Source organism: Nycticebus coucang, chromosome 7 (genome assembly GCF_027406575.1).
Source record: "Nycticebus coucang isolate mNycCou1 chromosome 7, mNycCou1.pri, whole genome shotgun sequence".
NCBI lineage: Eukaryota > Metazoa > Chordata > Mammalia > Primates > Lorisidae > Nycticebus > Nycticebus coucang.
Window position 1 is genome coordinate 75448898 of NC_069786.1, and position 18366 is coordinate 75467263.

The 18366-nt window shown below is 37.6% G+C and overlaps 1 protein-coding gene across 1 annotated transcript in view; it reads right to left on the minus strand.

The window, feature by feature from the left end:
* Nucleotides 1-18366, minus strand: part of TTN (titin) — a 281643-nt gene that overhangs the window by 249008 nt on the left and 14269 nt on the right. Inside the window, 18 exon segments of the mRNA XM_053597943.1 lie at nucleotides 95-263; nucleotides 361-525; nucleotides 639-922; nucleotides 1890-2134; nucleotides 2244-2477; nucleotides 3030-3235; nucleotides 4133-4275; nucleotides 5740-5955; nucleotides 6070-6130; nucleotides 6350-6608; nucleotides 7325-7390; nucleotides 7648-7929; nucleotides 9983-10105; nucleotides 10216-10509; nucleotides 13686-13823; nucleotides 14287-14424; nucleotides 15021-15158; nucleotides 16900-17028. Of these exon segments, the coding sequence (XP_053453918.1) occupies nucleotides 95-263; nucleotides 361-525; nucleotides 639-922; nucleotides 1890-2134; nucleotides 2244-2477; nucleotides 3030-3235; nucleotides 4133-4275; nucleotides 5740-5955; nucleotides 6070-6130; nucleotides 6350-6608; nucleotides 7325-7390; nucleotides 7648-7929; nucleotides 9983-10105; nucleotides 10216-10509; nucleotides 13686-13823; nucleotides 14287-14424; nucleotides 15021-15158; nucleotides 16900-17028 (3290 nt within the window).

An 18366-nucleotide genomic window follows, 5' to 3' on the forward strand; every position in this document is an offset into this window, starting at 1 on the left:
AGAAAAATAAATGATCAATATAGAAACAGTATTGCTTCCATGGCTGTTTGATTTGTGTAAGGAGTTTAGTTTTATTATTTCCAAACATGCTTACCTGATTTTGGGATATTTATGAGGTACAATGATGTCACTGTTTTTCAACCATACAATGTCAGGGTTGGGGTTGCCCGTAGCTCTGACTTTCATTTCAAGTCGAGAACCTTCCTTTACATTGACATTTTTCAGTTTTTCCACAAATATTGGTTTTACCTGATGTTCCACAGCTGAAAGAAAATGGTCATGATTTACAGTGAATAGGGCTAAAATACCTGCTTATAATCTAAACGATAAGGTAATTTCTTTATTTTAATTTTATTTTACCTTCCACAGTTAGAAGCATTGAAATTGAAGATCTGCCTGCCCTGTTTTGGGCAACCACAGTCCATTCCCCAGAATCACTGGGTGTGGCTGAGACGATGATTAGTGACTGAGTACCGTCTTCTTTAATGACTACTTTATGGGTATAGTCATTGACAATTTGCTGGCCTGTCAAAAAATAAGCAATAAAACCACTTTTAGAATAGTTTTTTAAAATTGCTAGACACACAAATAAGCTTGTTTTTGTGTTTAATGATTCATGCACAAAAACTTGTACTTACCATCATGAAACCAGAGTGTCTCTGGCATGGGTCGACCCACGACCTTTAAGTCAAATCTGGCGGTTTGCCCTTCTAAACATTTGAAGGAAGTGGGTTTTAGCACAAAGACTGGCTTATATAGTCTCTCAAGCTGTGACTCATCTGTTTCCTCCAGCCTACGTCCAGGGGACATCCGTGCAGGGGACATCCTTGCAGGGGACATTGCAGGGGACATCCGTGCAGGGGACATTCTTGCTGGGGACATGCGTATAGGAGACCTGCTCACTGAGCGTGGAGAAATGGATCTGAAAAACAAAGGCAAACAGAACATTTTCAAGAGGCATAAAAAATTCAGCAAAACAAATTTCATTCTATATTATTTATTAATGTTATTTTAGAATTTAATTTGTGTGTATTAAAAGGCACCTCAATCTCATTAGGATCCAAAACAGAATGTATTATTATTGCCTCCAACATTACGTTTTTCTTAATATTTTCAATCTTGGTCAGTAGGCATTCAGGCACCCAGGTACTTGGACTCAAAATCTTAGAAAAGTTCTTCTTTTTTTAAAAATTTTTTTTTTTTATTAAATCATAGCTGTGTACATTAATGCAATCATGGGGCACCATACACTGGTTTTATAGACCGTTTGACACATTTTCATCACACTGGTTAACATAGGGAAAAATTCTTAGTAATGCCTTTTCCTTACCATCTGGATTTATTTATTCACCATATCTTTTTTATTTGAGTACCAAAACATCTTAATAAATATGTGGTTTATTATAAATAAAGAAACCAATGAATAAATTTATGGAAAAAGAAAAGTTTACTCTTCTATCTGTAGAGGAGGAAAAATGTAGGAATTTATATCTGGAAACAAAACAAAATCCTATCTATATTTTGCAGCCAGATTGGCCTGGATTTTGAAGGCTGGCTCCACCACTTAAATTAAGGGCTGCCATGTAACTTTATGTATGTAACTTTATGTAAAGTTATACAGCAAGCGTCAAAGAAATGGAAGCTATTATTATTATTAGCTATTTCACTAGGAAAATAAATAGTATGATACACAAAGGAAAATTCTTTGCTCTTCTTACATAAGGGAAAGAAATAAAAATTCTTGGCAATCATTGGTGCTAACAATGGTAAATTTCTGTGCTGTCTTAGCCCTTGATTTTAAAAAAAAAATAGTAGCAATTTGCCATGGGCATATTTAGCCTTTTAAAGTAATTTAAATAGTAAAAACTGTGAATTATTACAAGTTTTACCTGATTCTGCTCACTGGCTCTGGTGTGGGTATGTAAGTTGGAGCAGTAAATGGTGCAGCAGGTTCCACATACAACTTCCCGGAGCAAATTGCATTTCCTTTCATGTTGCTGGCAAATGCAGTATAGATTCCTTCATCTTCCGGAAGAACAACAGGTATGCGCAGACTAGCTCTGCCATCCTGTAGAAAGTCCATTTGGTATCTTTCTCCATGTTTGATGCGCTTGCCATCTTTGTACCATGCAATCTGCAAAGAATACCAGCCACATGTGAATGCATTTTACGTAAAATAGTTACGTTGTAACCTATTTGTATCTTTATTGTGCAAAGAGGTGTGATAAATGTGAATATTGTACCTTGGGTAATGGATATCCAGACATCTTGCAATGAAAAGTGACACCCATCCCCTCGAGAATTCTATAATTCTTAATTCTTAGTTCAAATCCGGATTCAATAGCTTCGGATTCAGAAACATCAACTGCCATCTTCTCTTCTCTATCTTCTTCAAGAAGTTCTTCTAATGTAGTCTTTATTATTCTGTATTCAATTTCTTTAATAAGCCTCTCTTCAAAGGAAGAAATATGGAATTCCTATGCAATAAAAAGAGAGGATGATTTATTAGAAAGACATAACCTCACTAATGGAAATTCTTTAAGGATATGTATTAATTTTGGAGCTAAGGATTATTGATGTTTTTAACTGGGAGTAGAATGTGGAAGGATTTTTTGTTCTTTTTTGCTTGTTTTAATCTGCATTACAGTCATCCCTGTCAGTTGATGCTGGGGCATCTTGGGTAAATGGTATTTCAAGAGCATGGGTTATATTTAGGATATTTATCACACAGATGAAGGAAATCTTGGCATCAATGAACCTGGTTATGCTAATATTTGTCTTTTTCTAAATATATATATAATCTCCATTTCTAAAGTCATATTTTGTTACATACATGTAATCCTTATTTCTAAAGTCACGAGTGCAACATGTCATGAAGATTAAGGAAACTTGTGGGCAGGGAACTTGGGCCAACTAATAGTCGTCTATCCCATTACTTGAAAATGAAAACAACAAACACAAAAAGGGGCATTGTGGGAGGAAAGTGTAATTTCTGAAATGGTTTCGTTGGTCATCATTGTTATACGCACCTGGTCTTCTACAAAAGTTCTGACCACTACAGTGTCTTTGGCCATCTTCTTCCTAATTAAGGCCTGTTCTTTTTCATACTCTTTTTCATAGTCAGAGTATGCAAAACCAGGTGCTATTTCTCCAACTCTGGGTTCTTGAACAAATGCAGTCACTTGTGTCTGGTAAAGCATTTCTTGCTGAGACTTCATCAGTGACTCATATTCAGCTAGGAGTTAAGAATATATGTTAATTTTTAATGTTCTTGTTAAAAAGTATTCACACCACTATTCATTCAGGCCTTACACTGGGGAATGTTGATAACCAAAAGCAATATTTTCCAAATTTCTGCTATCAAAGTGCTCGATAAATATTTACTGGATTGAATTTCAAAACCAAACTTACACTGACAAGTCAAACCAGTGACTACTATTGTAGAAAGAATTTTATATTAGCAATTGGTCATTGGGATCGACCCTAGAAATCTTCCTAATGTGCTGTGTGGCTTTTAGCAATTCCTTTACTTTCCTGAGTCTTGAATGCTTTATCTGCGAGGTGGAGATGATACTGTAATTTCCTTTAGGAGATGTTGTGTTGATCAAATGAGACGAAGTCTAGAAGTGTTTAAATGTGAAGAGTTTATGCTATTACATCTTTTCTCAAGTTAGAAACACTAAAAATTATGATTCCTAGCTTTAAAAAAAAAATACCAGAAGCTCTAGCAGCATCAAGCCTGGTAACAGATTGGTGTGTGTCTGGCCACGACACATCACAGGGGAGAACTACTGCCCCCTTGAGGCAAGGCACGGACTTGCCATTGTCCTCATTGTTCTCACTAATGTTACTTGCCAGGACCTGGAAGGCAACAAGACTTAGAATCCCTATACTTTCTCGGGCATGGTATGCTGAGAAAAAATGCACCAAATAGAAACTATTGCTAGAACCTCAGAAGTTCAGTGCCAGCATGGCTTTTGTGGCTGTGCAGTCTGAAACATTTCCTATACTGTCAAGACCACGAGAGGGAGGTGTACTAGGACACAGCATCCAATCCTTCAGCAATCCCATGGCACAGCTCTGCATTTCAGTCCTGAATCATGCTCAGGGCACTGCACGGTGCTGCCCTTACCTTCTTGAAGCAAGGAAGCTGATGCAGAAATTTCTCCATACTTGTTACGAATAACAATAGTGTATTCTCCAGCATCATCGGCAAAAGTCATGGAAATCAGCAGTTTGCATTCACCGGTTTGTTTGTCGTAACTCACTTTGTATCTATATGGCAATAAACAAATAGAGAAATTGGTCATAAACAACTTTATGTGAATAAAAGAAATGGACTTATTTGTGAATGAATCTGTAATGTATAAAATTCAATGATCCTAAACATATAACTAAACTTCACTTTAGATTAAAAGATTACCGAGAATGAGAAAAATTCATAGACATGATAATTCAGGTCAAACAGTTTTAAACATATTCATTTTGAAGAATATGTATATTCTTTAAAATATAAAGAATTATAGGTACCGTGGCTCATGCCTGTAATCCTAGCAATCTGGAAGGCCAAGGTGGATGAATTGGTTGAGCTCAGGAGTTTAAGACCAACCTGAGCAAGAGCGAGCCCCTCTTTCTACTAAAAATAGAAAAACTAGCCAGGAGTTGTGGCAGGTGCCTGGGGTTCCAGCTACTCAGGAGGCTGAGGTTAGAGGATCTCTTGACCCCAAGAGTCTGAAGTTGCTGTGAGCTATGATGCCACAGCACTCTACTCAGGGTGACAGAGTGAGACTCTGTCTCAAAAATAAATTAATAAAAACAAGGATACATGTGAAACTTAGTAAATGTAGAATGTAAATGTCTTAACACAATAACTAAGAAAATGCCAGGAAGGCTATGTTAACCAGTGTGATGAAAATATGTCAAATGGTCTATAAAACCAGTGTATGGTGCCCCATGATTGCATTAATGTACACAGCTATGATTTAATAATAAAAAAGAAAAAAATACAAATAAAAAAATAAATAATAGGCTATAATATTGCTAGAATCAGACATAAACATAAGTGGCTTCAGCATACATCTTAGCAAGTGATGTCATTAAACAATAGGTATTTTCTCTTTGTTCATTGTTTTCTTTATTATTTCATTTGAGGATCACATGAATAATCAGAACAATAAATTCTCATAAATATTTGTTTAACTCTCTGGTATGCTATATTGATTATTATTAAGATATAACACCTACACTTTTTTAGATTATCAGGTCACTGTTTTTATCTTAAATTGCAGAAAATTCAGAGTTAAATTTTATATTCACTTGCAGAAAATTTATTAGCATAGATTTCCATGTACAAATAGTTTTCTTCTTCATAATATGACCCTTATTCTTATCTTTAAGGGATTTAGTTATTATATGTTTTCACTGAAAGCTGTCTCACATCCTTTCTGGAAGTATATGTGCATATATGTGTGTTTGTGTAAAAATCCACAATATTTTCTCTACTAGCTTTACCAATAAATTAAACTGGAATATTAAGAAATATGTCTTCCATTCTCTTTTGTCACATATCTTTACTAAGTCTTTGCATAAGGATGTGAAAATACTTCAAAATAAACTAAGAAGGGTCCACAATAAAAGAAGTTATATTCAGGGCTAGTGGTGCAAGTAAATTCCACTCTAGGCTTCATACATAAATCACACAAGTCACGGAGAACTCTTATCATTCAGTCATCAAAATACCTGTAGCCAGTGGTTAGAGGAACACCAGATTTTTTCCAGTAGACATGGGGCCTTGGGTTGCCGCCAACCTGGCATACGAACTCCACACTCCCACCTTCCACCAGCTTCTGGACCACTGGTTTTGTAATGAAGAAGGGTGCAGCAGGCTCTCCCGGCCCTGCTTGCTCTTCTGTGATGCTAGTGTCAGTCATTACCACATCTCTTGATTCGACAAAGCTGGAAAGAGAATTCCTTTCGTATTAGCTTCTGGGCTGCAATTCACCAATATCAACGGGACTGAAAATCAAAATAGTACTAGAATATCGGCTGATCAGCAAAAGAATGCTTTACCGTTTCTCTTCTGTGGTATATTTCTCAGCCACAGTTGTTTCCTTTTCAAATTCTTCTGACACTAAAAAACAAAGCAAAACAAAAAAACTCTAAAGTTTTTCATTGAAGTGAGGCATTTCATTTAGTGACCCCTGCTTACCACTGACAGTTGTCCCTTAAATCTATACCCCTGTTCCAAAAGGGGATGCTATTACAAGGGGTGCAGATACAGTATTGTGGAAAAGAGTGTCAGGGGAGACAACGACTTGTGCATTGCGAACTTGGGAGGGTGGCCACTAACCCTGGACAGCTAGATAGCAGGATGTGCTGACGGTTCCAGCCTCGTTCACAGCAGTGCAAGTGAATCGCCCGCTGTCTTCTGCGAAGGCTTCACGAATTATCAGACGAGCGATTCCACTCTGGAAGGTTATCTGGAAGTCAATGGAACTTTCGATTTGGTAGTCTTCCCTGTACCATGTCACTGTTGGGGACGGGTATCCAGAGATGTGGCACTCTAAGGTGACAGATTCACCTTCTATGACAGTCACATTTTTTAAGCCCTGAAGAGAGGAGAACAAGGAAATATTGAAATGTATGCATATTCATTAATCTTCCCTATGTGTTACGACAATATGGGGCTTAAATTTGTATATTTCAATTGCCACAAATGGCTTTTTAATCAGGACTCCAGAAATATTAGTAAAGAGACTCCTTTTGAAATTGGAAAATTCTCAATTTGAAATTAATACAAGATATTTCCAAGTCTCTAAGGTAGAAGTGTATTACAACCACATCATAAGAAAATTCTCCCTCTGTTATCCAAATCCTGATGAAGCTGCAAGGTTCAGCAGCAAACGCCATCTATTCAACAAAACTTTGCCATGATACCACCAATTGGAATGACTCTATCCTCTCCACGGAGTCTCCTTCCGTGGTGGTGCTTCTCACCTTCTGTATTTTATTATGCATGCTTATGTACATTTTTCTCTGATGGCAAGGAAAACATTTCAGAGAAAGCTGGATTTGTATATATCTCTCTAGTTCCTGCAATCAGACCTTATCAATATCAGGAGCTCATTAAATCACTTGAATACATGAGTGATGTTTTACCACATAGAATTTTCCTTGCCAAATAATGTGTGGTCTTAAAATCAGCATTTGTAAACTTGCTAATGCCATTTTCCTTCTTGTTTGAGAAACGAATCTTTGCAAATGTGAATTAACATGACTCGACCAGATATGAACTGGTCCCAACACAATCAACTTCTTCACTCACCGAGACCAAAGTGGGTGGAGTCACAGGAATTTCAACAGGTGCGGGTACTCTTGCTGTTTCTGTTACCTATGATTTTTACAAAGGATGTTACAAAATATCCACGAAATTAGGGGAAAACCTCATTCTTAGCACAGGCAGAATGACAAAAAAAAAATTGAGAAAAAGACCACTGACCCAAATCGTGCTTCATAAAATTAAGTGTGAACATGGTAAAGGAGAAGGGAAGATTCCAGACTGGCTATTTTTGCAGTACAAACTGGCTGAGCACTTGGCCCTGCTCCATGCTAGTGGGTCAAGAAACAGTGTGTAACCCAGCGACCAACCTTGGCTGCACGCCCGTGGAGGACTTCAAGGTGCTCTTCATGGACGGTGGTGGCAGTGATGCTCACCCCTACTTCCTTTTTCACGTCAATGCCAGCTTGACTCTTATAAGTATCTGGTGTGCCAGTGAAGGGGAACTGTGGTGACGGGGTGGGCTCTGCCCTTACTCTGGCCTCACTGGGCTTCACGGTAGGAGCCTTCACGGACTTGGTGATCTTCTGAGCAGAAGATGTGGCTGACAACTCTTTTTGTAATGTAGCAATAGCACTACCGGCTATTGACGCCTATATAGAAAGGGAGTCAGGAAATAAAGTCACTTAACTATTCCTCCAAGCCATCCTTCAGGAGTGTTTTGCCCCTAGAGTTCCTGGACTGACTCTTAATCTATAGGGTCCATTTTCTAATTATCTCTTATTATCACTCATAGTTAATGAAAAGTCAGAGATAAGCCAACTATAAAACTATCATTCCTGTTCATTTGTAAAATATATTTTAAAATGTCTTTTTAGAGAGTTGTGTTAGCAATGACTTATTTACAGCTTTTATCATAAAAGAACAAGATTGTCTAAAGTTCAGTCATGGTTTTTCACTTTACCATTCTGATGAAAATACTATAGTGGGAAATTAAAAATCAGAAATGATTAAAAGAGTTGGTAAATTCCTAAGAAGGTTAAAAAAAGCACATTGGGAAGTGCCCATCGATCCACGAATGGATTAATAAATTGTGGTATATGTATACCATGGAATACTATGCAGCCTTAAAGAAAGATGGAGACTTCACCTCTTTCATGTTTACATGGATGGAGCTGGAACATATTCTTCTTAGTGAAGTATCTCAAGAATGGAAGAAAAAGTACCCAATGTACTCAGCCCTACTATGAAACTAATTTGGGGCTCTCACATGAAATCTATAACCCAGTTACAACTTAACAATAGGGGGAAGTGGGAAACGGGGGGTGGGTAAAGGGAGGGGGATTGGTGGGATCGCACCTGTGGTGCATCTTACAGGGGTATTTGCGAAACTTGGTAAATGTAGAATGTAAAGGTTTTGGCACAGTAACTGAGATAACGCCGGAAAGGCTATGTTAACCACTGTGATAAAAATGTGTCAAATGGTCTATGAAGCGAGTGTATGATGCCCCATGATCATATCAATGTATACAGTTATGATTTAATAAAAAATAAATAAATAAAAAAAATAAAACCTTTATTTTCTCAAAGTTAAAAAAAAAAAGCACATTGGGGTTTTAGGCACAAATCTGCGTGAAAGGTAAAAGTGGAGACATTCAGAAAAGTATTTTAAAGGTTTTCTTACTGTTTCTCTTCAGTTGCTATCTATGGTTATTTTATTTCAATAGTAATTTGGGACCATCCCACATATAGGAATTCTATGTATCCTAAAATTCTTTGAAGGTATAGAAGGTTTGGATTCTATTTCTTGGTTGTGTAAATAACAATAGTGGTTAATATTGAGTTTTTTTTTTTTTTTTTTTTTGTAGAGACAGAGTCTCACTTTATGGTCCTCGGGTAGAGTGCTGTGGCCTCACACAGCTCACAGCAACCTCCAACTCCTGGGCTTAAGCGATTCTCTTGCCTCAGCCTCCTGAGTAGCTGGGACTACAGGCGCCCGCCACAACGCCCAGCTATTTTTTGGTTGCAGTTCAGCCGGGGCCGGGTTTGAACCTGCCACCCTCGGTATATGGGGCCGGCGCCTTACCGACTGAGCCACAGGCGCCCCCCAATATTGAGTATTTTTGAATATTATTTTGTGCCGTCTGCTTGCTAAGGGTTTTATGTGTATTTTACATGTATTTTTACTTTCCCCTGACAGCAGAGCTAGTAAGTGCCAGAGATAGGCACTAATCCAGGTCTGTTTGATTTAACAATCCAATCAACACACGACACAATGCCACCTCTGCATCTTGCTATATTGAGTATACGAATATATGATTTTTCAATGTCTGTTTTTCACAGTGAAACACACTCACAATTAAGTTACTCTAAAATGTCTCACAGCATAAGGAAAACTACACTGTGTAATAAACTACTTTTTGCAGAATCATTAGAACCATAGGAGTCAAAACAGTTGAGTTTGAGCTCTCTCTGATGTGTGAAATACAGTGAAGCTTGTGTGGACTTATGTCTCCATAGCTGCAACCCTGGGCTCACCCTGCTGGGCAAGTTTCAAGACCAAGATCAGAACTGTCGGAATCCACGGTGAACACACATCACCCCACAAAGGCCCACACTGGCTTACACCAGAGCTACTCGACATCAGCTTAGATACTTCTGTCCTTTGAGTTAAACATTTCATTATCATGCTCTTTAGTTTCTTACCTCGTATCCATGTTCCGTCTTAGGAACTGAAATTTTTGAAACAGTAAAGTGAGGGCTTGCTGTGCGGGGGCGTTTATCCACATGGACTAATCTTTCGGCTGTTAGATCTGTAGTTGTCTTGATCTGCATTGAAATGAAACTCAGTGATACTACTGTTCCCCAGATAACCACAGCAGATAATTGAAGCATGTTTTACTGTGGACAGGGTGAAAAGTGAGCAGGTAGAGACCCACCTGTGATGATATATGCATTCCCATTTGATCAGTAGTTTTGATATGAGTCTCAGAAGGAGCCTGGATCACTCTAGGCTTGACTGCTTTAGGGACAACGTGGGGTACTGAGGCTGGACGCTGGGGGAGCTCAGCTACCTTTGCCTCAGAAACATGTTCCTTATATCCGTACTCCAAAGTGGTCTGCTGAGCGTAGGATTCTTCAGTATGCCTGGGTTCTCTGGGCTCTCTAACACGAGCCTGGTCTACCGCAGCAACGACTGTTGCTACAGCTTCAGCCTTTTTTCCAACGTCCACCTAGAGAGAAGGTTTCCGGAATGAGAGCATAGTAATGTCAAAGTTAGGCTGGGACATCTCCTAGGGACATCCTCCTGGGACATCTCTCCCTTGTCATTCAGAACAAATGCCTAAACACATGATAGGTAGGTGGTACCCACGTGATACAGCAATGTTAATGTGTTCAGAAATGGAACTCAGAAAGGCCTTCAGGAACTTACTATGTCATTGATTATTATATAGACTAGCCGTCTACGTAGTATTTAGATACATTCTCTATGTATCTGCTTAATTATACTAGACATTACATCACAGAGACATAACATAGGACAACCACAGCCAATTACCAAATGGGAAATCAGAACTTTGGAGCTGGTTATCTTCACTGATTCTTTTTATTATCTTGTCAATCATCTAGTTCAGTGTTGACGTACTGACAGCAATGATAAACATACACTCAAATACTGTCATCATCCCATCCAAAAAATCAGTTACTACAGAGTCATACGGTTGCATGCAATGCTGACACAATGTGAAAGCTCATGAACACAGAGCAAGCATAGAAATTTGCTTAGGATTCCCTAGGGATAAGATTTGTTTAATCTATTAGAAAATCTCTCTCTTAAAACACACAAACGGAAAAAAAAAGCCACATGAATGAAAATATTGTGATTAAAAGGAAATTGTTATCATGTTTGAAATCAAGAGAACAACCTTTGACATTGGAGTTTGATTTACCTTCCTTATTACCAGGAGTTAGAGTGAAGAGAGAAACAGAAATAGTCACTTCTATGAATCAGCTTAATGTAAATGGGAATACAATTTGCGAAGAAGTTTTAAGTAAACTGGATGATGTGGCTTACATGTTATGATTCTATGCAAAGCTTGGAAACAGCACATATCACATAGCCATGTTCACCCAGTGCACTTTTTAATAGAATGCAACTGAAATATTTTTCAAGCCTTTCCAAATTATTCTCTAACCACTTAAAATATAAATAAGGTTTTCTGAGATGAAATTTGGCCTCTAGTGGTTGTGGGTTTTATCTAGTGATTCTTTCTAGGGAGACACAAGGAATTTAATCTGCCCTGAGGGAGTGCAAATACCATCTTCACTTTAGATGGCATCTTAGAAGAAATTATAAAATATACATGAGGCTTAGAAATTATAAAATATACACGAGTTAAGTTTGCTCATTTATTTGTTTCCTTTTTAACCATATAGGCAATTACTTGACTTTAACTTTATAGATGTTTTAAAATGTTAACATCTGTTACAGATAACACTAAATATATATACATTATGTATATATACATATATATTTGTGTAATCACTCTGCAAGCAAAGATAGATGTATCTATCTGTCTATCTTTGCTTGCAGAGTGATTACATTTGCACTATATCTTATGTGAACCTTTCAACCAGTCTACAATATGAAGTAGGCAGGTTGAGTTTTAATTTTATTTTAACAATGATAGAACCAAAGCTCAAATATCACACAACTGAAATACGTAAATCTTCTTCTTAATTTAAAACTTAGGAAAAAATTCTTAATTATGGTAGGATATTTTAAATTGAGGAAGGATCTTTTTTGTTGAATTGCTGTATGCCAAATCCACATACATCTACCGTTTGGTGGGACAATTATAAATAAGTACCGTACACTAGTACCTGCTCTTATTTCTTACTGGACTTTAATATCCTTCCCCTTTGAAACCTAGATAAACAGGAAGATGAATTGGACTAGGAGATCCCAATTCACATAGGTTAAATGCTGAGAATAAATTTGGGTGATACAAAGAAAAGTGCTCTTTCATCTGACTTTTCACTACCAGAAAGGCTAACTGGTCAACTGGAGAATGTGGATTGAATTTAGACATTTCTAATTTTTTTGTTGATCTGTTAAGCATCAATATATCGAATATTAAAAGCACAACTCATGATGGATGGAAATTTATAAGAGGTGATGATGAAATGGGATGAAACAATGCTTTTCACCTCCACAACACCAGTTTTCATCTCCTCTCGAAAAAGATGTATTTGTTCTTGCTTAACAGCAAATCCTTCTCTAGTTATTGGCGCAGTGGCGGGTTCATTAGATTTTGCAGTAGTAACTATTACCTTAGGTACAGACATTTTCTCAGCTTCCATCCTTAGCTAATTTTTAACAACAAAATAAGACAGTCAATTTATGGAAAAATTAGAATGGAGATAAAATTCAAAATTAATCACTCATAAAGTATGTTGTATACTGGAATTTCTGTCATCTCTGATACCTCTGAAGGCTGATAAGCTATTATATATTAGACTTGGGTAAAGGTTTAAAAGGTTTATCTTAAATCATGTCTTAGAAGAATATAAATCAAAGATGTAGAGCTAGAAAATGACATTGGGGGAACATAAACTGGAATCAGGCCATGATGCTAATAAAATTGAAAAACTTTATTGGCTATTTTCCAGATACTACCTATTCACAATAAAGAATAAAATTAGGTAAATAGCTCATTTATGGTAAATGATGGTCATTGGAAGTAGTTTAGTTCGTGGAAATTTCATAGTTACAAATAGATGCCGTAACCTTTTCATGGTTTATGTGTAATTATTCTGGTTGGATTTTTCCTTCTCTACATTTTAATATTGCATCTTGTTTAGCTTTAGTGGGAGCCATATACCAGGCTCCCTAATTTTCTCATCTGATATTTACAGGGGCAAAAAAAAAAAATAGTTCCACATGAAGAAAATTATGGATAGTTTACTAAAATAAATCCATACTTCATCATGATATACTAGATTTATGACCCTTCAAACCACACATCTTCTTGACAGTAGGATTTATCATTTACTTTTACAACTTTTGTAGAGTTTATTTATTTTTCAACGTTCATAGGATCTCTTAAAATTAGCCTGCATGCGATTTCAAATCGTCAATTTCTGGAGGATTTCCAGGTATTAATAAAAAGTTGAATATAATGGTGAAGAGATAAGAGGGGAAAGGAATATGTAATAATATTAATAATAATAAATAATTTGGTGTTTTAGTTTCCAATTTTTTGTCTAAAAAACAAATTTGGTTAATAGTTTCTTATACATAAATTCAGAGATTTGGTATTAATGTGTTACAACAGGGGATTTCACATGAGGTTTGGTATTAATGTATTATAATAGGGGATTTCACACTTGGAATAGCAATAGTCACCTTTTCATGGGTAACCTGGATTTGTTCTTGTCTAGCAGCCATTCCTTCTCTAGCTCTCAGTATTGTTTCTTGTTCTTTGGCTTTAGCAGTCGCAACTGCTATTGTAGACAAGGCAGTTTTCTCGGCTTCCTTTCTCATCTGATTATTATAGTAAAATCAAGATTTTAGTTGTATAGGGCTTCAGACACATATGATATGATCCATCCCCCCTCCTAGTAGGGATGCAAGATGAAGTTATTCAGGATTAAATACACAACAGAAATTAACTTGCTGCTGAGACTCATAGAACATAGAAATGAGGGGTGGGAAACCTGTGGCCTCCAGGCCACATTTGGTGGTGCTTTTTAAAAATGAAGCTAAAAATGCTAATCTTCATGCAAAGGATAATGGTGAATACAATGAATTACAAATGTTACATGTGGATGAAAATCAAGGGTGCAGGTTAAACTAAATCATAATCAGTCACATATTTACCATGTGGGTTTTAGTTAGAGGTTTAAAAGGACTATACAGATTAATACTTCATACCATATTGTAGTTAATGGTTTACTGGAAAATGGTTTAAAGATGAACTTGTCACATTTTAAATATCTGTATTCACCTTTTCCTGGGTTATTTGAACTTGTTCTCTTTTGGTAGTGATGCCTTCTCTACTTCTTGACACTAAAGCTTGTTCTTTGACTTTGGGTGCGGCAACTATGACTTTAGGTACCACTGTTTTCCGAGTTTCCTTCATTAGCTGATCATACAGTGAGAAAAGGTAAGAAAATAGTCATTAAATTTCTCAAGGCTCTAATAAAAAAACAGAAGTAAGAGCTGTGAAAGGATGCAAAATTTCTTCCTATTCAAGAGCATTTTAATTACACTTAAATATAACATTTGAGGTCGCTTTGATTATCCCTACTGTTTCACTGGTAAGAATAAGAAGTCTAGTTTAAAGGGAAAAAATTGTGATTAGCAATAAAAGACTAAAAAGTGCTAGTTATCTTTTTTTAAACATGTTTCTTTTTATAATCTATGGGAAATTCCAATAGAGCTATATATGTATAGCATACCATTTTTTTTTGTATTGTCAACTGGTTTATACACTGGAATCTTCAACAGGAAGATATTAAGGTGAATTATAGTATCGTATTAGTAACAATCCAAAGAAAATCTGAAAGTCAGGAATGAGGTGGCAGTGAAAACTAGCTAGATGGCAAAAGGAATTTTCTATTTGAGTTATAAGAAGAAGAGGAAGTGAAGAAGTGATGACTACAATCTGTGATAAAGATGTAGGTGGCTTGCAAATGAAATGGTGCAAGAGTGACTCTGACATTGGCAGAAGGTCATCACCTTTTCCTGAGTTACATGCATTTGCTCTTGTTGGGTGGCAATTTCTTCTTGAGCTCCCAGGACTGTTTCTAGCTTTGTGGACTTTGCAGTAGCAACTACCACCAGGGACGCAGCAGCCGTCTCAATTTCCTGTCTTATCTAATGTTTAGGGTAAAATAAACATTTGAGTTTCAAAAGGTACAAAGAAATGGCAAGATCGGCTCGAAACATTCAGAATACAGAAAGCTGAGTGGTGAAAGAGAAAATGCCACTTTCCCATTTTAGGGGCCTACGCTAAAGACACAGATTTTTGTTTTCCTGAGGGATAGACTTTTTTTTTTTTTTCTGTCAACCTGACCCTCAGCAAATTGTCCTGGAACTAAAAAAAAGTCTCATCTTTGGGTGGTGCCTGTGGCTCAGTGAGTAGGGCGCCAGCCCCATATTACCGAGGGTGGCAGGTTCAAACCCAGCCCCGGCCAAACTGCAACAAAAAAACAGCTGGGCGTTGTGGCGGGTGCCTGTAGTCCCAGCTACTCAGGAGGCTGAGGCAAGAGAATCGCCTAAGCCCAGGAGTTGGAGGTTGCTGTGAGCTGTGTGACGCCACGGCACTCTACCGAGGGCAATAAAGTGAAGCTCTGTCTCTACAAAAAAAAAGTCTCATCTTTGAGACATGCTGACACGTTAAAGAACCCTGTGAGTGGCTACTGGCAAAAGGCAGGAAAATGATAGGCTGGTTGAACTTGCCAGTCACCAGCACTGCAATGGTAACAGGGATTTCTATACTCTCCGTGATGTCAAGTAGGGTTCTTGCTGCATTCAAAGTCTCTCACTCACAAGAAGGAGAGAGAAATTCAGCCAGCACCCTCTGGCCAGGCTTTTCAGTATATGGTATTCTCATTTGGACCTTTTTAAGAAAAGTAGCTCTGAGGTCACCAAAGATCATGGGATCAAGGGAGGTGAGCACAGAAGCCCCCTGTATGGAAGAGTTCCAACTAGATGCCTTTCTCCTGACACTTCAAGGCTTGATTTCACAGCTGGGAGACACCTGGATTTGGGTAACATTGAGATTGTCCTTACATGTCTCCAGGGTTCAACAGTAATGAACACTTCCAGTTCACTGTTTATCAACTCAGAATTAAGGGCATCTTCTTAAAGAAATACTGGTCTTCCCTGATGTCCCGCATTTCCTCACTTCTCTGATGTCAGCATTTCCTTATTATTTAGTTAGAGTCTCTTCAGCTGATGTATATGCGTGTGTGTGTGTGTGTGTGTGTGTGTGTGAACATACACACGCATGTCTTACAACTACAAAAAGTTTGTGCATTACAATCTAAGTGACTAAGGGCTCAGGCTAGTCATGAAAAGACTGACTATACCAGTGGGTAAGGGGACTGGGATGACATCTGTCTTCTACTTAGGTATGCTCTAGATCAGGGGTCCTCAAACTGCAGCCCGCGGGCCACATGAGGCAGTGTGATTGTATTTGTTCCCGTTTTGTTTTTTTACTTCAAAATAGGATATGTGCAGTGTGCATAGGAATTTGTTCATAGTTTGTTTCTTTTTAACTATAGTCCGGCCCTCCTATGGTCTGAGGGACAGTGAACTGGCTCCCTCTTTAAAAAGTTTGAGAATGCCTGCTCTAGATGGTTCACAGATGTGTCCCGAACAGTGCTAGCAGGTAGACAATCTCCTGCAAATTGATCCAGTGAGTGGAAAATAATGCAATAAGAAGAGAATTTCCATCCTGAAAGAGTTTCAATAGTAGACACAGAGGAACAACAAAAACAGAAACATAATAAGACTTCTCCATTTGGAGGTTTGGTTATAGGAAGGGACCTGCAGCTGGGTGGTATGTGGTATTTGTCAACAAACTACAAGATTTTTATAAACTTGGACTTACTGTTTTCTGAGTTAATTCTTTTTGTTCTTGTTTTGTAGTAATTTCTCCAGTAATTCTAGTTTCTTCTTTGGCTTTAGCAGCAGAAATTACTACCTTTGGTACAAATGTTTTTTCAGTTTCTTTTCTTATCTGCAATCAGTGATAAAAGCAAAACCTTATGATTTCCTGATCCCCAGTGGAAGTGGCATGGCATTTATTAAATATAACAAAACAGGAATTTGAAGAAGTAAAATCCTTTTCTCTGGAGATGTCGTTAAATAAAATAATCTCATGTACACTAATATGACCATGCTCTTTCTCTGCCTAAAACATAATTTAGGCAGCAGAGAGGGGGGAAAAAAGTTGACTTCACCAGTGTTTATTTTGAGCAGGAGAGTTGCAGTTTTCTTTAAAAAGGCTTCTCATTTTTACAAATAGATACATGGCAATATCATTCTATGCTAATTCTATCATCTAAGATATTCTTAGCATGCAGGATATTAGAACAGAAGACCTTAGAAATAATTTTGTCTGTCCTTTCTATTTGATATATGAGAAACCAAGTGTGGATCATTTGTAATCTGCTTTTATGCAATATTTTTGTTTTGCAAATTTTACTAAATATTGTGATAGTTTGGCATACTATTGTAAAGTTAAGACATTACAGGAAGAAAAGTTTTTTCACATATTCTTAAAAAAATTTTTCCCAAATCCTTAACCCCCCTGAGGATGCTGCACTTCCAACTGGATATACAAGGTGTATGTGTTTGCGGGGTTGGGGGGGAAGGGGGCAATTTTCCCATTTGCCTCTTTGTGGTTCTTAAATGTCTCATCATTGAAGCTGAGGATCTCAGGGCTGAAAGGGACTTGAAAGTTCCCCTTCTCAAACCACTCAACTGGCAGTTGGCTCCACTGGTCAACAGCCCTACCAATAGGCCTTATCCAATCTCTTCCCATGGGCCTCTAATCATCTGGCTATCCTTTTCATCTTTTCATCAGTAATTTGGCCTACTGAAGCCATGCTGTGCATTCCACTTGAAACGCATGTGTGAACGTCCTCTCATGGTACCAGGAAGCAGTTGCTGATCTTTTTAAAGCAAAGTGTGTCTCTTCCACTCTTTCCCATTCCTACTTCAGCCTCTATTTCTCCCTCCCAGTTTTATCCTTGGGTCCCCTCTAGTCACACATTTACTTAGTGTGTTTCTAGAACGATGTAGGGGAGACCAGTTTCTACTCCTACCACAGAAGTACCTTTCATCAACACCGGGGACATCCGTCTATGAGACTTTGAGATCCAATACCCAGAAATACACACAAGATGAGATACCAATGTATGTTATGTTACAAACAATACACACAAGATGAGATACCACAACAACCAAGAAGTAAGAGCCTTCATGGTAAAGATTCATGTGATAACATTAATGAAATTCAAATCAAAAACCATTTTCAGGGCTGTGCCTGTGGCTCAAAGGGGTAGGGCACTGA